Consider the following 22171-nt stretch of genomic DNA (forward strand, 5'->3'; position numbering starts at 1 on the left):
ACCTTACCTTGAACAGCTCTACAGCTGAAAGGGCTAGAGGATGAAAGCTGAAATTCAGCAAGGAACTAGCTGTTTTTCAGCAGGAATGGTTCTGAATGTATCCACATTTTTTGTTTGGATTTGGCAGGTAAATGTATTTGAAAACTCGTACTTTACACAGCTGTAGTTCTTCTGAAGCGTGCTTCAAGAGAATGGCATGCTGTTGTAAGTAGCTGTCAGCAGCTAACAGCTACAGAAGTAACTCTTGGTCTATTGAATTAATTTTAAACTGATTAAAAACCCATCCTCAAATATTATGAGGATCTATAGATGAGGTAAAAAGTGAACCTGTCTCAGTAATGAAATGAGTATAGAGCTGGAAACCAGAAAATAGGGTTGTGCTCCCACTTTTTCTTTTTTGCCATTGGTTGACTTAATTCTTTGCATTTCAGTAAGCTTATTTTAAGGCAATCTTATTCGTATGACTTCCTCAAGGGGAAACATAACTACGATAATGGCTTGGTTGTGCAGTAAATTGTAGGTATGCTTGTGAAGAGCATGTGTTCTGAGTGTAGGAGATGTAAATCTCTTTCATTACACCAGCCCGTCTCAGAGAAAGTCATAGCACTTATCTGCCTATTTACAGCATCTGTAAAATGAAGCTACGACACGCTTGCTGTAAGATCTGCATTTGGAAACAGTTCTAGAAATGCAAAGATCTATTGAAATGCAATAAATCTAAATTAGATCTATTCTTCAGACAGAATATTTGGAAATACATGAAAATTGTAACGGCTTGTTTAAGCAGCTGTCAGTGAAGAAGACTGGGAGTAGTCTAGGCTCTGAAGATGACACCTCGTCCAACTTCTCAGTCACTAAACCGTTTAGCCTATTTAACATATTCTATTGGAAAGGGAAATCGTATTGGAAATTTCTAGGCTGCTTGGAGTTTGTAGGGGGTTTTCAGAAAGGTTTTTCTTTCTCTGGATGTGAAAACCTTCCTTCCTAATTGTACTACAGATTTAGCAACACAAGAGAGAAAGAAATGTGATTTTAATATGTGACAGGCTATGTAAGGTATTTTTTTTGTTATAGTAAGTAATAATCACTAATGCCACCTAACTTGTAAATAGCTCTTTTCATCTGTCAACTTGATACCGTTTTTACAAAGGATTCTAATATTTTCATTTTCACCTTAAGAGCTGGTAAAAGCAGTGTAAAAGCTGGGACTAGACCCATATCCCTTCAGTCTGATTCTTTATACCCAGGGAATACTTCTGTACATCTTTTATCTTATGATCACAAAGTGTTTTACCCCTTCAGGGTAAAATCTGAATCTTGCAAATGGAGAAAATGAGACATAGAAATGCTAATCTGCATTTTGTAAATGTGGCAAATAGGAAAACAAAGTGCTAAGTGATTTGGTCACGGATGCCTGGTGAGCTTCTAGTGCAGCAAGGAGTAAAACAAGGAGCTCTGCAATGCCAGTTCTGTAGTCATTCACACAGACACGCTTGCTCTCTTAAGAAAACTATGCAAGAGTCATACGTCTCTGAAAAAAGGTCCTAGTAAGTAAAAGTTAGTGGAAATGTGTGAGTGCAGAAATTTATTATGTATAAGAAACCAAGCATATTTAAAGTGGAAATATGGCTAAAGCAACATAATCAGAGTAAGCTTTCTACTGTAAAAAGCAACAAACAAATTAGAAATAAAAGGGATAAAGGAATAACAGGCAGACTAAATAATACGTTATTTAATGCTGTTTTAAATGTATTAAGAGCAACTCTGCCATCTGTGAGGCTCTAGGCCTTGTGATTGCCAACAGGTGATACAATTAGAGCACAGCATCAGAAAAGCTAAGCTCAGTTTATAGCAGTTTTTACTTGGGGAAAGGTTTTTAAAATTCTTCCTGCACGTTGCATCTCACAGGAGATCAATGCGTGTCCTCAGCAGAAGTCAGAGCCTCTAAGGAGGAATCACGAAACAACTCAAGAAACTCAGGTGAAGTAAATCATGAGGACCATATGGCAGTTATCTGAATGAAATAAAGCGTGAAGTGGATAATGCTAGTGAGAATATATAATATATCCGTAAAGAGCAAGTGTTCCGCATACATGTCTCTAACCACCCACTCCGCTCTGGAAAACAAGCGGAGCAGAGCCATGGCGGGGTGACACCCAGGCGGGTGACGGAGGCTCGTTCCTGTTTGGCGTGCTGCGTTTTAGTAAAATTCCTCTTTCTAAACAACATAAAGAGAAGCAAATTGTTGCTCTGTGTCAGAAGGCAGCTTAGTAACAAGAAACAAATGAAGTGAGAGTGGTCTTTTAGGAGGATTACTGGGGTGCCGCTTGACAGTCCGTGCGTGAAGGACGAAGTGCTGGCTGTTCTGCAGTTATAAATGCAACCAAGGGGTCTGCATGTGTTCAGAACTTTATTTTTCTATTGAACGTATTTTAAAGTATTTGTAATCCAGTTCTTTTCACCTTCATATGTAAGACATTAAAAAGGTCAGTCAAGGGAAGACCCGCAAAACCAGATAAAAGGGCAGTTGAATTTCCTTTATGTGATGCATTGAGTGGGCTCTTTCTTCCTTAGCATCAATCTCCTTTCCTTCTGCTAAATCTTTGCTTTCTCTTTTTCCTCTCCAGCATTAATCCCCACTTCAGGGCTATATTATCTTGCAACAGATTGTTTATTTTTGGAGAGCCACTCCTGCGTGCCTTATCCTGGCAGAAACTAACAGAAATGGATTTCCAAAGGAGAGCAGTTAGGTGGAATTAACTGGGATATTACAGATTTTAAGAAGCATGTTGCAGATTACCTTTCTTCTTCTCCCTTCCTGTATAATAAGAAGAAAGGTTTAAACTGAATAATGTATCAGTAAGCTTAGAGAAAAGCTGTACCTCTTTATTCAGCATATAGCCAAATCACTATCTTGAATGATATGATAGCCATAGAATATCAAAAATTGAAATATTGCAACAATATTAAAAAAGTCTAGATAGCTATCAAATCTAATGCTTTGGCTATAATTTGATCATTTTGCAAGGCAGTATTAGCTCCAGGGCCCTGAGACTGATGCTGTGTTGGATCGCCAGGGTTGCAGCTGCCAGTCCTGGCCCTTGGGACAGTTTGTTAACTCAGAGGTAATGCAGTTTGTTACTGCCTGGGTTTTAAAGAGGGTTACGCTCAAATGTTCCCCCCCCACCCATATCTCTCTTTCAGATTTAAACATTTTTATAGCTGAAAAAAATTTCTGCAGTTCTATTAACGACCAAAGCAGCTATTTTCAACTATTTTCTGATTTTCAGATGGATTTTTATGGAACAATTAATTCTAATGACAGCGGCCTTGCTTTCCTTCATTATTTCTTGTGGACAAACAAACTGCTCAGAAGTACTGGACAAAATCTAGTAGGAATGTGAACTTTCAGTGTTAATCTCAGAATATAACCTCATTCTGACTGTAATTAGAAAAACCAAACATATTATTTCTTAATTACTTCATTACCAAATGTTTTAATGCAAGACTTTGCATAAATCTCATTAATCACAGCCACAAGTAGAGTACTGTTAGATTGCACTATTTGCCTGGTTTGTCCTATTGAACCTTGTAGAGTCTGAACAGGATTCCAGCTGCTGTTTGAATGTCCAATACCCATTAAATTTCATACTTTCTGTGCATGGCCAAGCCATCTATAGAGCATCTCCAACCGTTACCTCCTGTGAGCGTCAGAGTCGCTGGGCAGATGCTGCGGAGGCTCCCGCGTTTCTTTCGGGGAGAATCTTTCGCATTTCTGCTCTGGAGATACAAATGTTCCACAACATGTATTCGTTTCCTTTCGCCTACTTCCTACCGGGAAGTTTGAACAGTCTGAGTGGAGGATGGAGGGTCTGTAAGAAGAAGAAATTGTGGCGAATGCAAGTAAGTCTGAAAACACTACTTTTTTTTTTTTTTTTTTTTTTTTTTTTAGAAATGCATTACTTTTGAGTAGTCATTGAGTAGACATTTCTATATAATTAATGACTTCATATCTTTTTTTTTTGTAGTTTTGTAGGAGTGCTACTGTCCTGTTCCATTTGTAAAATATTTGAGGCTAACTGGTTTATTATCTCATTAGCACAGGAGGAATTTATATGCTTAACTTCCATTAACCTTAGTAGAAATAATCTGTGTAAATCCTTGCTCTTCTGCAGGAGGCTAGGTCTTTAATTTTATATTTTCCTCTTAATTTCTTTCCTTCCTTTCTTGCAAATATTTCCTTTTTCCCCCCTTAGAGTGGGGGGAGGCACTCAGGCAGAGACATCCATCAGCAGCACTGCTTCTGTCTGAAGTATTCATGACTGAGCTGTGCTGCAAGTGAAGAGGCTGCATTGCTAGTAATGAAAGTCACCTTTTTACGAGTTTTCCATGTTAATCTTCTAGTGATCTCCGTTTCACTTCACTCTTTGGCCAGATAAAAAGTAATGACCTTCTCTTGTGTTGGGAAATAAAAACTTTACCAAATTCACTAAATCATCTTCGTTGACTGGGCAATGTGTCCAGTAGGAACTGAACTGAGAAGAATATCCTTACTGAAGACCTCTTGTTGCAAGCCTGGAATTCTTTTAGTCCATGACTTTTTATACCTTTTTTTAATCACCTCTTAACTATGTTTTGCTTAATTCTCTTTTTCAGAACTCACTGGAAATGGTTAGCTCTAAAACGCACTTTTCTTTGTAAACAGAATTCCTATGGGCACCAGCCTGTTACGAGGCTGCAGCCCTTCTGAAAACTTGAAGGAAAAGTTTCATGGTTGATTATAGATCCAAGCTGGCAATTAAGAGGCTTTTTGTTTTTCCTTCTGTGCTTTGTAGCCACTTTCTGGAAAAATGAAGAGGTATCCCAAACTTGCCACAAATGGGATAACTCTCAATTCCATACTCGGTACAGGGTGGAAAAGCTGGGCAAAGTTGGGAAGGAGGGTAAGAAAGGAGAGGAGCAAGTCCTGGGAATAGGAGATCATTCGCTTACATGAACTACGGACATTTCTTATTTTGCTTTTGGACTCTCTCTACTAGTCCTGAGCTTCCTCTTCTTCTGTGCTTCATACAAATATTGATTGCAGTAGCCGTAAGAAAACCTTAGTCTGACCCTTGCCCTGGGGGACTCTTTAGCCTGACTCATCCTGAGGACAGCGAGTGGCTGCAGATTCCCATGAGTTTGGAACTCCCTCTTTTCTCAGGTTATTTAGTGGTTCTGAGCTACCTGGGATCTACCTGGACAAGCCATAAAGTTACTGAGCTTGTTCTCTGTTTTCAAGTGTACTAAATTTGCATCCAACTTCAGAAGTTTTTGCTGAAGCGTAGTCACACAACAGGAATTTTATCTTATTGCTACTTATACCAATTTTTGACGCAGTCGACGTGCACAGGGCGGCACAGTCCTGAGCCCAGGCAGTCTGCGCCGTCTCACCTGGAGGCAGGACATGAGACTTCTGGCTCTTTGACCTTGCTGGATTTCCTACTCGCTTCGCAGAGCTGCTTCTGAAAACTGTAGGACAAATGTATGTAGGTACAGCCTGTAGATGCACCCTATCCACTGTTTTACGTGTAGGATTATTTTTATATTGCATTCCTTGAAATATTATTTGAATATCTAGTCTTCCTGTAATCACATTTCAGCGTTTCTGACCTTGCAGCACTGATTGCTGCTGCTATTGCTTTCAGTCGCACAGTAATCCCACGATAAAAGTGCTAAGTCTTTCACCAGTGCTGAAATAATATCAACTTACTCATATCGACTTTGCAGTACCTACGTCACTATGTAACATCTTCAATTGTGGATCAGTCTCAAACAGCTCAGTAAAGAGAGAGAACTGCATACTGTAAGAGAAATAAGGAAAGGTGTGCAGAAATATTTCAGGAATTAGTAAAACTGAGATTTCTGAAAGTGCTATTGGAAGAGAGAGCTGGAAAGGATCAGAGTGGGGATATTGGAGGATTTTATTTTGTGTCTTCTAGTTACGACTTCCCGTACTGACTTTATCACACAACCGGTAAGATTACTGTGAATTCGTGCTTAGAATGGGAATTCTGCCTGCTCGTTATACCTGTACAGCACCACGTAGCACGCCAGGACACTGCTCCGGGGCGCTGCGCAGTCACTTTGTTGCACTTTTCCTCGCTGCCATTTTATGTCCCTTTGGTTCGTGGTGCGTTTCTGCCTCCGTTTCCAAGGGCTAGTTTACTCCCCGAGTGACTTTTGCTATACAGACCCTCTCTACACCAGGCAGTTGTCCTGTGCTCCCCCTTGTCTACCCAGGCAGGTCAGCTGCTAGAAGGAGCTCGGTGCCAGCTCCCGTAGCATGGCCCTGGACAGATTCAAGATCTGTTTTATTGTAAGCCAGCCTTGGCTAAAGGGAAGACCTTACATGGTGCAACTTCAGCATGCATTAACTTACTGTGCGTTCTCTCAAAAATTTTGTCATTAAAATAGATATATGTGTAGCATTAAGTACATGGTAAAATACATTATTACTATTCAGATGTTACAGTGAAACAACTAATTTATTGCCTTAATTAGTTTGTAGTTTATTTTACATTATTGTAATAAGCAATATTGAACTAAACTGAAAATAAATATGTACCCATTCTCTTCAGCACAGCAATTTAATCATTCACTTGGCAAAAACTCTTCTCATAGCACAAACTGTGAAATGTATTTGAAATGCCAATTGTAATTAAAAACTTTCAGAACTTAGCACTGGCGCTGGCTGTGCTGCTGAAACGTAAGCTGGTTTGAGAAACAGGCAGTAGGGGATCCAGCCTTCAGTGTATTTTTAATATTAGTTTAATATTAGTTTAACAACCAGGGTGTTTTAATATTTAAACAGAGCATTTAATGTTGACACAATGAAGTCTACCCTTCTGGCTTTGCACCATCAGGAACGAAGGAATGCAATCAAGGGCGCAATAAGGGTCTTGTGCGTTCTGCCGTCCCAGGTGACTGCCTTGGCGATGCCGAGTTACTGCTCGGGGTTTGTTGTGGTGGTTTGGGGTGGTTTTCTGTTTCTTCTTCAGATCTATACAATATTACTTCTGGACTGAAAGCCTGACAATATTCTAAAGAGAACAGCGTTGGCAGCGTGGAAACGTGTGCCACCGAGATTCCTCGACTGTCACGCTCCGTTTTATTGCCGGCTCTTGGCTGCCGTTCGTGCTGCAGCAGTGCACAGAGGCGTCAGATGCGAGTGGGTTCCCACAGCGCCGTGTGTCGTATAAACACACAGCAAAAGGTAGTTGGCAAGGTAAATACAGATGCAGGCATGGTCTCAATAAGAGGCTATGCTCCACATCCTTTGTTTTCATGAGTTAAGGGAGACTAGCTCCTAATTTTTCAGCCTTTGGCAATATGGATAGGGAACTGGTTTGGGAACGTTTTCAATCTGTTCCATGTTTTTTTCTATGAACGGTGCTCCCTCGAGAGGTTCCCCTTCCTAGGCAGTCTGGCCTGCTCAGTAAGTCGGGACTGTGGGACTAGAAATATTCTCTAGCAGAGAGATTATTTTAATCTTCAAATGTGGTTTAAAATTTGAAATATTTTGACATTTGAATCAGTTTATTTCATAATTTTTTGGAATTTCTTACATAATATTTTAATTTAGTTCAGCTCTGTTAAGAATATTATATCCTAGACAACTCTAAATTTTGATGTGGTGAAGGCCTGGCATAATGTTAACTTACTGAATCACATCTCATAAATATTTTGTAAACAGTGCTTTTCTGTGGTTTTTTTTCCTTTTTGTTGAAATAATGAATCACTTTTTAAAGGAGGTGGCTCCTTTTTTGCCTTAATGAAAAGGGATGGACTGGAAGCGACTAAATGGATGTTGTGGGAAAGTGTAAGACAATGAATCTTTCCCTGCTTCTGTCCTATTACCTCTGTTCTTGATCATGCTCATGCATGTGGGGCTCAGGCATTTAAAAAAGCCTAACTAGATAAGATTAAAAATGGAAAAGAAATTCTACTCACTGAGTAAATCGGCATCAAATCACCTTAGTAGTGATTTAGGGCAGCGTAGATGGTGTTGTGGATAGCAGCATAGGTAAGCACTGAATTATTGGTATGGGATAGTGCATCAGCTTTGTCTGGAAAACTGCTGCATAATTAACGTTTTGTCAGTTGAATGAAGTTATTCATTTGATGCTTGGTTATGTTCATTTATTTGTATGAAACCTGTTGGAAATCTAGATTGTGCCCCAGTATTGACCTCTGCCTTGGATCAAAGGCCGTTAACAGGAGACCTACGTGAACGTAACCAAGGAAAGTGGTTGTGGCCTGTCATGAGATTAGTGTGTGACATATATTCCATGCAAACAATTCCTAACCAAAATGAAAGAATAAATAGGTTTGACGTGATTTTAGACTAGATTAGTATCTGGAGTCCATGCTTAGTGCTTTATTTTATTACTGAAGTTAAACTTAACTGCAGCTTTTAATGAGACTGATTTAATGGAATCACAATACAAACTAAATCAAATCACTAAAAAAGCCATATAGTTAGTAGATTATTTAGATCTGGAGAAGTTTAGTAAAGCGTCGAAAGGATTATCAGACCTGGAGGAAACTGAAGCTGCGACGTGGTGTGAGCCCCCTTACCGATGCACACATCTCCTTAGCAAAGAGGATGCAACAGGCGCGTGAAGCAGGATGTAGGAAAACATGAGCTTTAAGCAATTTTTTTGTTATGTAGTCTGAAGATTAATTTAGTGTTTGACTTTTATCAGTCATTTCATCTTAGAAAGTCCCAAATGATGATACTACAGAAACTTAAAGTTTCTTCAAACACCTCAGCAGTTTATTTTGGCTCCAACACAAAAGCAGACTTTTAGCAGATTTCATTCACTTTTATTTGTTGTTAGGTATTAAAGCTTCATGAAGATGTTTTTGTTTCAGTCAGTTTCCAGAACTTCTCAAAAGTGACTTGGAAATGACCATATGTTCCTCCAAGTTCATTTTTAAAACATTTCTGTTTAAGCTTGGTAGTGTAGCAAGTGAAATAACTGAAACTATTTTAGCCTTTTATTTTAGATTCTGCTAAAATACCTGGGTGGACTGCTCAGAACTGCTAAATAGAAATTCCCATTTGTCTAAACGCCTTGTATTACAAGTTTCACACTGTGAGGGAGTTTTCCTTCAGTTGTTACAGCTAAGCTCCAGAAAATGGAGTCTTAGGAAAATTGGCACCTTCCCTCTGAAAGTCTCCTACAGGCAGTACAGTCCTCTTACGTAATCCTTGTTCTGTTTTCATTATTGTTCCATATTTCTATTTAGATAGATGGTTTAAAAGTTGTAATTGGTTGTTTTCATTAAGAAGGATGCAAGATCTTCTGGGCCATTCTTCTGCTGACCTCTGACTTCTCTGTCAGATCGGATCTGCTGTAGAGTATTGTACTGCTATTGATTTCTTTGCCCGCCTACTGCTTTTCTTATTCTTGTATCGCTTAGAAATATCGTAATCAGATTGCCATTCTCCCTGCATGAGACAGACCCAAACCTGCTGGCGTCCTCTGGGAACTGCCTGATGCGCTTCTGTTACACAGCATTTTTTGCTTAAGCCCTCGCTTACCCGTTTCCATTCTTGCCAAGCTGAGCAGACTGTAGTAGCGCCAAGTTGCTTAGACTGCGTTTAGTGCCAAATTTGCTATTGGTGCCACAAGTGCAGTAACCTCTGAGGTACCCGAATGCACCTTGCTTTTGATGAATGGCTGTTCCTGATCTTCAGTGGTTCTCCTCCGAACCTCAGCAGTCCTCTCTGAGGAAAATATGTTGGATCATTCTCACCCGTTTCCTTTGCCTCCTTTTTGGTAATGCCCCTACACTGACCTGCATGACAGGAATCTTTGCGTATTTCTCAAGAAAATGCACACTTCTGTTATGCCTAAAAAGCATAGCTAAAAGCCTGATTCTTCTTCATGTAACTTACTTTGCAGGGACTAGCATAAATCTTACGTTTACTTGTCTACTTAATGTTTTTAACTGGTAGAGAAACTTCCAGGAGTACCATCTCGGATGTTAGGAGAGGAAGCTGGAATCCCAGAACTGAACTTGGGAACTGGTATGGGAGAGTCACATGAGGACTGAACTATAAAGAAATGTGTTCCATACACAAAAATAATTCTTTAATGGTCAAGAAAAAACACTGAGAAACAGAGAAGGCATTCCCAAGTGAAAGTCCTGACACTGGAAGAGTCACTCTTCTACTTTTCTGGTGACTTTTCAAGTGGAACAGCTGCAGCCTCAGGGAATGAGAAGGCCCTGGTTCAAATTAATTTAGAAATGATGTTGCTCACTTTAATTTTTTGAAAAGGTGGGTACAGGTCCCTACCTCAAAAAGTGTTTCGTTATTTCTGCAGCCCAGAATAATTTTAACTGTAGATGTGATTTCACATTCCTTTATACAGAGTAAAGCATTGAATGTGGATCTCCTGTGTCCTACATAAGTACTCAAGGTATTTGTGCCATGGCAGTCTTATTAATCAAGTCATAAAAAATATATATATCTTTTGGAAACTATTTGGAAAATACAACTTAGTCATTAAAATATTTGGGATGACCAAAAGTGTGGGAATTTTGGGGAGGAATATACTTAGCAAAAAATTTTGCTAAGTGTTTCTGTTTATAACCTTTTTTGAGGAACTTAAGGTAAATGATTTGCATGCAGGATATATTCAAGTGGGATCAATCATATTTAGCTTTTTTAATGAAAAATGATTTAATGTGGATGCTTAGAGCTATTTATATTACAGTACTTATGTTTAAGGGTTATGTATTGTAATATGTCATTTCTCAATAACAGAAAATTATTTTTTTAAAAAAAGGTGTTCTATATGTTCCATAAGGGCTCAGTCTGCCCCTCAGTTCTTATGGAAACTTAGCATACCTATAGCTCTGACAGGTTAAAGAATTTTTTTAATGGTTATTTTGATTTGAGGGGGAGAGGGTTAGAATAAAGAGAAAGTTTTAGCATTGCCAAAGAAGCCCTACTAAATATGTCTTTCATTAACAATGTATTTTTTTGAATTACATACCCAAGGTATGTAGTTAATGAGTTCTGTATGTAATGTAGTTAATGAGTTCTTTTAAGCAGCATTTTAAAATTCTGAGGAGAAAGACTACCAAGAATAACATCTGTGCTAAGAAATGCTGCAGTAACATTTTTGATTTTTCTTTTCATATGATCCGATTTTTAATTCCAGTCCCAAATCATTTTGTAAAAATAGCTAAAAGGAAAATAACTTTTTATATGCTGATTGCAGTTGCATTACTAATACATGCGAACATGCCCAGTTTTCTCCCATTTGTGTGTCCTACTAATTGCTCCCACTTGCATATTTTCAAACTTCCCTGGCCAAATGCAGTTTCCAGGCACACACATTTCTGTTCCTTGCAAGCCGTCCCAGTACATGTCTAACATTCACTCAGTGCCCGTAAAACTCACTGGCACAGACAGGTTTATCTGTGCTCTCGGGCTTGCTGCTGCTGTCCCACTGCCCCATGAAGTAATTAGTAGCATTGACCCTAATAAATGGAGAGGGAATGAAGTACAGAGGTTTGGGTTCTCAGGTTCTTATGCCTTTTCCTACCTAGCTGCCTGCATTTTCCTAACCACAAGAATATTTTTTGACTCAGGCCTTTGTTTTCTTCCTCTAAAACATCAACCCCCCCCCCCCCCAAAAAAAAGGAGATTTCAGAAGGGGAAACACATGGTTCTGAATAGACCTAAGATCTGTACTGAGCCTTAGTTACAAGAATGGGAAAAAAAGAGGTTAAAAAGAGTTTAAAGTGCTCTCAGCTAAATCATAATTCTTAACTTTGGGATTGGAGTTGAAGATGGAAAAAGTTGTATGTAGTATGGGAGAATAACAGTGCAAACGAAATTTGCTTGGGTATGGTAGCAAGCTGCACGGGGTTTTTGAAGATGAGCTCATGTTGCAGAAGAGAGAAGTAGCTGGTAGTTAACATGTGCACACCTGACCTCCATTGCAGGCAGCATATCTCCCTTAGAAGTTATTTTAAAATCTCTTAGTAGAGAGCTAATTTTACAACTACTGAGCCCTGTCATGTTATTACCTTGCCCACCCTACATGAAAAGCGGTATCGATGTTTAGCCTATTGGGACATGTTGCAATGAACAAAATATAGTTATTTAAGAAGTGAGGCAAATGTGGTATCACTGAGACACTCGCACCATAGGGAATGCTGGATTTCTGGGCAAAAATCTTTAACGAGCGCAGAATCAGCAGAAGAATAGAGTCAGCACACAGATAGTGAGATGCTGTAAATGAGACAATAAAGACAAAGTCCTTTAAAATCTTTTTACAGAAAAGTAGATGAAAAATGAGTGAAACACTCATTCCTTACAGGTAAAAAGTGGTACTCAGGTTTCTAAGTGCTGCTCAAAGGTGTTGGGCAAGTTCAGTGCTCTGGGAGGCTGCAAAGAGATGTTTTAGAGTTGCTGGTTTGGAATTTTTTTCTTCAAAACAAGCCATACAGGGAAAATAAATACAAGACTGTATTAAACTTTGCAGAAGGAAAAGATATCCAATCCATTGGGAAATTGTTCAAGAAGTGTGGGAAACAGAAACCTTCTATCGTAATTTCTCACGATGGAAGGAAAAGTGTCACTACATGGACTGAACAACTACCAGTGAAGAGGAGAACACCTGCAGCATCCCTTCAGCAGCTCCCCAGTGCTTGATGTACTAGATAGCAAGGCTGCTAGCTGCTCAGCTGCCACGTTTTGGTTTAGGTTGTTAGATCGACCATGCGTTTGATTTTGACTGAATAGCGGACCTAGCTGTAAGGTTGTCCCAGAAACACTGACAAACAGCATTAGTTTGGAGAAATGTGACCAAACGCTCATGATAGGAGGAAACAAAGCAAGCACCTTTATTTATTTATCAGCTGAATTAATAGTAGGTGATTGCGTAGGTGCATCACCCTCCTCTGGGCAACAGGGCCGTGACCTTTATTAAAGCTCATTATCAAAATATTCTCTACATGTCAGTGAACAATTTCTAAAATAACTAGGCCTATAATTGCAGCACAATGTAAGGCTATATCTCCAGACAATGGACACCTAGAAGGTGATTTGAAATTAGAAATAGACTTTCACATACTGTCATTGAAACTGCTGAAATAAGGGGTTCTATTAACATTTGACAAATCCAGTGCAAAAAGACCTGGCAAGCCAGCGAAAAGGAGCCATTGTTATCCTGTTGAAACCAGTGCATAACCCATGAGCGTAGAATTAGTATTGACAACATGGGGTAAATCGTGGGTCATCGACTCAGAACAACATGCTCAAGAACGCTGAAAAGAAGTCACTCTACGTTAACGGACACTGACAACATATTGTCTTGTTTAACCAATATAGCGTGTCAAGAATATGTCAAGAGCAGATCTTGGCATATTGAGCTAAATGATCGATCTAGTCACCTGACACGCTTTGGGAAGATGTTTGGCAGGCGCTGTAAACTATAGGTGTACTGAAACACCAGTCTCTCCCCTACGGTCTCTGGTGTTTCTGCGTGAGCTTAGCCAGCTGTTCGAGAAAGCCCCAGGCGTCTATAAAACAGGTATCTATACTGTAGCTTATTGAGAGTTCAGTAACCAACAAGACAGAGCGGCACATGAAGTTGCTGTCTGTGGTAGGTACAGGCGAGAGCAGGTTGCCTTGGGGAGTTCGTCTGCCTGCAGCCAGTTAGCTGGGCAAAGGGACGGGAAAGGTGTGGGGCCAGAGATGATGATGATGGTTGATTTTCGGACATTTTTTCTTCCTTAGTTTCAAAGTTGACCTGTCAGCTTGCTCCCCGGTTTTCTTCCTCTAGACTGCTACTTCCCGCCCCCAGAATTAGTACTTGAGCAGCGCCCGAATCCTCCTCATCGCTTTTTTCTGGTTTGCTGTTTTCCTGCTCTAGCTTTCACTTTCTCCTCCTCGACGCACACTCCAAAGCACCTACACTGAGAGATGCGGGTAGTGCGTGTTTCCTTGCGGTTGAGGTGGCTGTGGGTCATTACAGGGGCTTAGATGGTAATTTGTAGCTTCTTAAACTGCAGCAGCCTGATGATCTTGATTACGTGTCCATACCTAAAGTTAGGGACTGGCAATGACATGATAAGCAGCACGTCGCTTCTCTGAAAAAGTGCCTCTCGGCACCCATTGATTTTATCCTGGCAGCATCTAACTGCTCATAACATCTAATTTGGGAAATAAAAACGCAGGATGCCATACTGACCTGGAAAGCTGTCAAATCCACCCACAGTGGCATAGGACCCATAGGTATCCTCTTGAAAAAGACGGGATCATGAAGAACTTGATATATCATTAAAAGGGTAAGTGCTGAAGGGGAATTTAAGATCTGATGTTACCTGGCTGCTTTTGAGAATTTTATTTAAGATCTTTAACTTTTTACATGTGATATTATTGCATAATATACTAGTCAGTTGTGAATTACTTATTAATATATGCCAAAACGGTGCTTCTGTATGATTGCATATTGCTGATAAAATTATAAATCTTAACTTAGAAATAGATTGTGTGGGTTTCCTTAACGTTCTCAGCTTTGCAGGATCACAATATTGCACAAATCCTGTTGCAAAACTGTCTAAACGTAAAGTCTTTCAACCTTTTATTTCAGGTTCTTCAGTGGAGAGTGCAACAGGAGGAGGCTGCTAAACTGGAAGCTGCTATAGCTACCAGAAGAAAACGAAGGAAAGATGAGAAAGAAAGGGTGCAGAAAGAGCAGGAGGTGATTCGTAGAGCACAAGAGAAAGAAAAAGTACGGGAAATGTATTTTTGGATGTGTTAATGTGTACAGTTGCCTTTAAAGTCTTTAACTGATCTCACTACCTTATATTCCTGTAAACAGTCTTTAGTATCAGTACAGAGACTGGAAAATGGTTAGCTGAGTCTTGCTACTGCCTGATTTAGCTCTAAAGCTGCTGCTGCTCTTGCACATTGGTTCTGTTACTTTGTTGTGTTTCCAGAAAAATGAGATAAACCTTATGGCTTTGTGTGTGACTATCTCAACAGCACAAAAAATCAGTGGAGAGGCTCTGCTGGATTTCCAGCTCTCACAGATTTGTGCTTTTTTAGTAATGTGGCAAAGACAACTGAAGGCTTCCAGTGCTGCGGTTAAGTGTGCTGCAATGCAGCAAATGAGCCTTACAGCATATTGCCTGCAAGACAGCGTGCTGCACTTCGCAGCACAAGGACCTTAAGGGGGGGCCTGAAATGTGGTGATAATATTAACCGTTTCAGGATATCAGAGATCCGTGTTACATCATTCGGTGTGCTTGTTTGATGACTGCTTGGGAAAGGGCTTAGATTCGTAAGCTAGAACTTCATCTTAATAGAAAATCGGAAATTCATCACAGTGCTTTTAGAAGATCAATGCTTTCAGAAAATCAGTTTTGTGTCACATTTGCTGTATTTCTGATGACCTTTTTTACTTTAACAATATGGCACAAATCCAGGAGTTTTTAATAGTAAGCTTACAGTTTTTGTTAGATTTTTTTCTCTGAAATCTGGCTTAGAGTCCAACTCATCTGTAGAATATTTGTTAAGAACACATAATTTCAAGAAAAAATAAGCAGAAGTAGAAGATGAATTCTTATCAATTCATTTTTCAAATGCTGATGAGTAAACAATCTCTTTTACGTTCATGGGACTATGCATATTAAAGTGTTTGCGAGAATGGTCACTAAAAACTGTGTTCTTGTAACATACCTGTTAGAAGCAGAGTTAAGTAAATAAGGCTAAACTGTTCCAAATAGTGTTTTCATAACGCATATTGAAGGCTGTAGTGATGTCAGTATGTCTCACACTACAGAAGGTCTGTATAGAGAAGAAGAAAAGCTAAATCTTAGTTTATGTTGTCATGTTTTCTCTTTAGCCTTTGTCTTCTTATCTTTATTTACCTGTCATGTCCCTTTGTAGCATATCTCAGTGGAAGCAAATACTGACAGGAGCACAATGTGGGCAATTAGGCTCCCTGGAAACAGGGATTCTCATCTCAGTAGAGGTATCTATTGCAGTAATAGTCTTTGCAGAAAAAAAATTGAAACTATCCATATTTGCTTAAGTTGTTACTAACACATTTTAATCCACAATAATTACTGAAAGCAGAAAAGAAATTATAGCAGAGCAAAATAAATGACTTGTGTAATATACCTCTATGGAATACTTTGCAGGCTGGTAAAATTGATTCCCTTAGCAGAAGAATGAAAATAAAATCTTACCTTACTTGGAATTTCCCTATCAATTTTAATAGTGTTCAAATATCCTTTCCTTGCTTTGTCCAACGAAACGTGTCTTTTTGTTATGTCAAACACGTTGAGGGCAGAAGCCCTGGCTGCATATTGTATTCCAGATGGTAATTTTGCATAACCATTAGAATTTGGTTATATCAATAATTCTGCAAAAAAGTGTGTGATTGAAAGTAAAGATGATGAAGACTTTATGTCTCCAGGTAGAGGCTGTTGTCTGCTCATTATTTCTCATTGCTGCAAGTCTTCAGAGCCAACATTTGAAAAGCAGCCTAATTCCAAATTGATTTTATTTGATTTGTGAGCTCATCGTTCTTGGCTGTGACTACATTCACATACTGGATGTATCCAGTTTTCTCCTTTACCTAAAGACTTCACTCATTTACAGTGGTCACCTGGCTTTATTCCTCCTCTGCTGTTTATCTTAAATATCAACTATAGATTCTTGGCAGAGCACAGTCCTTCTATCAAAATACGCTAAGTCACACAGTTAGCAAAATTACAACTAATTGTCAAAAACTCAGTTTCAAGATATGTTATTCTTTCCTTCAAGATATGCAGAATACTATTACTTTCCATAGGAATCAGGAAAATCCAGACTGGAGCGGACCTCATGAGGTCTCTAGTCCAACATCCTGCTCACAGCAGGTTCAGCTGTGAGGTCAGACCAAGTAACTCAAGGCTTTATACTTTTAATTTGTTTTATTTATCCTTGTATTATTTAAGATCTTGTCATTTCAGGCTCAAATGTAGAGAAAGCCATATGTGCATTTTCAGGCAAATCCTATTTAAGGAAGTACTGGTTTCACCTTTTCTTTGAATTGGACAGTATTGTGCATAAGTTGTATAAGTTTATTGTAGGCATTGTCAGTATTTTTGGCATAAACTTCTATAAAAACACCCAGGGGAGTTTTTCAAGGTTATGCATATGTGCATTGTATTAAAAAAATATGCTGTGTTTTTGATTTTTTTTTTCCACATTGGCATATGTTTTCTGGTATTTGTTCTTGGTTGATATGTTATTGCTCTTAGGTGCTGGATTTAAGGTTATAAAGTAAGTTGAAGACATAAGTTACTACAAAACTTGTCAGTGTGCCATGTGCATTCATCTAAGAGTTTTCAGAGTGTGATGTGCTGCAGTTTTGTCTGGCATTTGGAGAGTGTGGTTGTGAGCTTTCGTGATTTCTTCACCACCACTGGAAATACAGGTGCAGAGAGGTGCAGCCCACGTTTAATGATGGTTTGTTTCTTAGGTCATGAAAAGCTTTTGTGCTGCCTTTTTTTTTTTTTTTTTTTTTTTTTTGGTTACAGTTTGCTTATTTGTCTTTACTTGCAGGGTGTATACAGTGGCAGGTGGCTGCCAAGCCGCGAGGAAGGGACGAGGCTCGGTGAGGCTGTGCTGCCCCAGCCACCAGCAGTGTTCATTTTGTGTGTAAATATTTTGGCAGTGCAAACTTCCCTCCTCTTGTATGGCCCACATGTAACGGCTGTATGGAACAGTCCTCTGCCTGCGCGCAGGGAGAACAGCAGCCGTCTGAGGTCGCTAGTCATATATTGCATTTATACATGATTATTATTTGTACATTATTGTTATACCTTAGATTGTAGATCCTTAGAAAGGGCTACTAGCTTTATACTGCATCTGCTTTTCTGGTGAATGCTCTGTGGCAACAACAACAAAAGTCTGTGACTGATGTAAAATAAATGTCTCCTCTCTACCTAGGCTATAGCATGGGCAGGGTATATCAAATAGTTCCAAATCTTAGTATGGGTAAAATGAATCTTAAAAACAAATGCTACATGACCACATGACCTCAGACTTTTTCCTATATATTTAAACATTGAATTTCAGAAATAACCTTTGGCCCCTAATTAGATTTTATGAGAAATAAAGTGTGGAATAGAGAAAAGGGAATAGCCCGAAAAGAGAGAATTTTATTTCATAAACAAGTATTCCACTTAATATTTAATAATAGCATTTGAAGTAACATGGTTATAGTTGTCATTTTCATATTCTTCGTATGTAAAAAATGGCCTAAGTAGAGTGATGATTGGCTTATAAATTGGGATTTCTGAAATATCAGCACTGTGTAACAGACCTGTTTTATCCTGAATTATGACAGTTAAAGGTTTGCTGTACGACGTAGATCATTTAAAGAGGATGGTATTCTGACTGCCATTTCAGCTGAAGTCTCCAAAAGAGGCTTAAGTCCAATATAGATCAGTGGATGATATAGAAGTTATTTTTATTGCCACTTCGCGCAGCTTTTCCTATGTGAGATGATTGCCTGAGTAACTTTTGTCTTAAGCAGTTACCTGCATTTTGGTTGGGGGGGATAAGGTCTGACACCTTCACTCTCTTAAGGAACTTGATGTATTTATAAGTCAATAATCTATTGATTTTATAAATAACACTTTCTTAGAGCATTTTGCAATAATTGCTTTGAAATACTGAAGATAATTTGTAATCTAGTATGTCTCAAATTAGGTGAGCTGTTATTTTGTGAATTGCTTCTGGATGCCATGGTTAGATCTCTGCCCCGCTCCTCAGCTCTGCAGGTTCTGGCTCTTGCTGGAGCTGGAGTTTGCATCCCAAGTTCCCTGACTCCAGGCGGGACAGAAGCTGTTCTGGTTCAGGGGCTGTCTGCGGAGAGGCGTTCCCGTGTAGCGCGGTTCAGTGAAGCTTCACACCTGAACTCCACATGCAGGGTGTTTAAAGTAAAGTGAATGGAAAAGCAAAGCTAACGTTGTTTGACCTACCTGAATTATTTTCTTTGCTTTTAGAATAACATATTTAAGTTATTAAATTATCATGCTTACACTGAATATCCCTGGTTTTAGACATTTGCATCTTTTATAAAGCTGTTGTTCTCTATTTTTCCAATTTTAAATTTTTGAAACATGCTTATAATGCCTTTAATTTTAATTATATTTTTGTCTGTGAATTATAAATGATAGCGTTTTTAATTCCAACTTTGTTACTAAAACTATATGCTTGTGATATCATAAACAGTCTTTTCAAAGAATCGATCTTAATTTTAAAGATAAACATTATCTTCCTTTTGTTAGAAGCAATCATTATTAGTGAATTTTGTAGCTTTTCTCTTCTTCCTATTCAGTCTAGCAATTGCCAAGAAGCCTATTAAGTTTAAGGGACTGAGGGGTGTCTTTTCATCCTAAGGTAGTTTGAAGCACTGTGCCATGCTCTTGCCATTTTTTTGCCTTTTGATTTGGAAGTACATCAGGACATGTCATTATTTCTCTGTCCCAGCTTGTCTTTTTCTTCTGGTACCTGCATACGGAGTGGAAAAAGATTGGAAATGAGAGAAAAGTACAACCAAGAGAAATTCCAGTAACGTGAATCCTTGTAGGTCTATTGTTTAATCCTGACTCTTCTTGTTGGCATAAGCAGAGTACTTGGTATAATACAGAAAAGAGTATATGATACCTGTTGGAGATTACATAGAATATGGGCTGTACTTTATTTTATGTTAAGTGGTATGGGCAGGACAGGTCAGCTCAGCTTCAGTTAGGGCAAGAGATGCAGGATCAAGAGGTGCGGGAGGCCTGATACGGAGATGTGTTGGGGCTCTCCATAGGCAAAAAGGATACAAGAAATGGCTCAAGTGTCGTGTTGCATTTGTGTGCAACGATCGTTGTATGCAGTAATTGTTGCAACAGTTATTAAGCATAATTTACCTTTTGTAGACTGAGGTACGGTATTATGATCATTTCTAATCACCGTCCATAGGTTGAACTGTTTTATATTGCTGAGATAGTAAAAATGAGTGTAGCACCTTGCATGCATTCTCTGTCCTTGCATCTACATTCATACAGAGGTTCCCATCTACCTTTCTTGAAACTTAGTTGTGGAAATTAGGTAAATTAAAGGGTTTTTTTTCCTAACATGTAATTTGTTTATTAGTGTTTCTTTGAAAAAGTCTTACTTCCCCTCTTCTTTTACATTTGTTTTTTATTTTGTATTAACAATCATCTTTTGCATATATTTTGTACCACTGCAGCATGTAGATTTGCCATATCCTTTGTTGCACTGTTCTTTAAATTCGTTTTATTGCACGATTATATATAAGTACAATTCATGCAGCCTGTTACTTGTCAAAGCCTCGCTCTCCAGGGCAGATTTCTGGGACTCCTGTTATTTCCTACCAGTGTGCAGGGGTTAACCTGCCGAAAGACCCCACGGGGACCTCACAGAGAGGATCTTCAGACCAGCTCGCAGAAACCAGGCAGGAAATAGCTATGCTTCCCGCCGCCCCGCCGTGGTGCATCTCTTCCTAGGCTCGTGCAGGCTCAGATCCAGCCAGCGCCTGACTCAAAGCCAGGCTTTGTTTGCAAGGGTCACCTTCACTTCCCCGAAAAGCTGCCTGTTTCTCTGTCTGCGGTCAGCTTGCCTGTCAGCAGCAGGATACTGCAGCGCAGTGGGCCTGCGTAAGATTTGCAGCTTGGGCTTGTTTGCTGTAAAGAAATGCAGTTTTTTGTAGTAAGATGGCTGATGCTCATTAGCTATAAAGTGCCGTGTGAAGTTCTACTAGAAACAAGAAACTGTCTTGATGGGTGAAGTAAACTGGATAAAGTCAACCGCAAGTGGACTTAGCTCTGACTTTGCCTAGGTGTCCTGCAAGGAGAGCTTTTTCCCCATTATCTTCCTGCACTACAAAAATTATTGCTCTTTACCTACCTTACTGTAAAGACCAAAAGATTCAGCCTCTTTCCCCTCTTTCTTTTTTTTTGGCAATAAAGAGTTTGTCTCCAACTTCAGCGATAAATACACCAGTCTCATGGCAATGGCGAGAACAGCCGCTCTGACTCGCACCAAGCGCCTGCCCAGCCCGTGTTTCGTCCCCTGGCAGTGGCCATAACTGTAAGGCAAACGTGTGCCATACTTCCCCTCTCTCTCCTCGGTTGCTTTCCCAGTCTCCAGCTATATTTCCTGATGCTGATGTGGCTTGTCTATTTAGTAAGCCCTCCTCAAAAGCGCTTTCTCCAAGTCTGGTCTTTCCTCAAGCACGTGTAAAGCTCCTGCATCCATCCGCAAGGTGCTCTGCCCATTGCACGAAGACCTGTCTCATCTTTGTTCTGAGTCTGGCTCTTAGTCGCTTCACTGGAAGCCTCCTAGTTCTTATATTGGAAGAGAGAGAATCAATCCCTATCCAGCCTCTTCATGCTGCTTATGAATTTGTAGGCTTCTTATTGTATACCCCACAAATTATCTCTTTCATCTGAAAAGACCCAACCTATTCCATCATTCCCTGTATGAAAACCAGTATAAACAGAATGAACCTCTCATCATTCTTTTTTTCTCTTCTCTTTCCATATGAAAAAGTTACTTTTTGAGAGGAAGGGATGAGAACTGCACGTGCTGCTGTAATTATGTTCTTTGTTTTGTTTTCTGTTCCTTTTGTAGTAAATCCTGACACATTTGTTTTGCTGTTTGATTGCTGCCACGTCCTGAGCCGATGTGTCGCAGGAAGGGGTGTGTAATGAGGGAAGAGGATGGAGAGGCCGTCTCAGTCCGTGGCGCTGGAATTGCGGTTGCGGTAGTTTGTTCAGCTGTGCCATTCGTGGCTTTCTGTGGTTTCTGTTCATAAAGGATGTTTTCTTACCCTTTGTGAAAGTTGCTTCTGGCAGTCGTCCGCTTCAATAAGGCCTGCAATTACTTGTCGCTGAAAGCTTTGCTTGATGTCAGCCATTGTCACTCCTTCGCGTGCGACATCATTAGGAAATTTTGCTGCGCTGCTGTTGGATTGCAGAGTGTGATTTATGGGAAGACGTACCTACCTTCACTCTCTGAGCAGCACAGCTTTTTCTCTTCCCCTACCAGGTGTCTCAAGTGAGAAAGCCTTATTTCTGTGAAGAT

General features: G+C 39.6%; 1 protein-coding gene across 7 annotated transcripts in view; it reads left to right on the plus strand.

The window, feature by feature from the left end:
* CCDC148 (coiled-coil domain containing 148) overlaps positions 1-22171 on the plus strand; it is an 80308-nt gene that overhangs the window by 42404 nt on the left and 15733 nt on the right. For 6 of the 7 annotated variants that reach the window (XM_064514518.1, XM_064514517.1, XM_064514520.1 and 3 more), the window contains one exon: positions 14664-14804. The exons of the other annotated variant lie outside the window; for it this stretch is intronic. In XM_064514518.1, the coding sequence (XP_064370588.1) occupies positions 14664-14804 (141 nt within the window). The remainder of the gene's footprint in view (positions 1-14663; positions 14805-22171) is intronic. 7 annotated transcript variants of the gene reach the window in all.

Source organism: Dromaius novaehollandiae, chromosome 7 (assembly GCF_036370855.1).
Source record: "Dromaius novaehollandiae isolate bDroNov1 chromosome 7, bDroNov1.hap1, whole genome shotgun sequence".
Classification (NCBI taxonomy): domain Eukaryota; kingdom Metazoa; phylum Chordata; class Aves; order Casuariiformes; family Dromaiidae; genus Dromaius; species Dromaius novaehollandiae.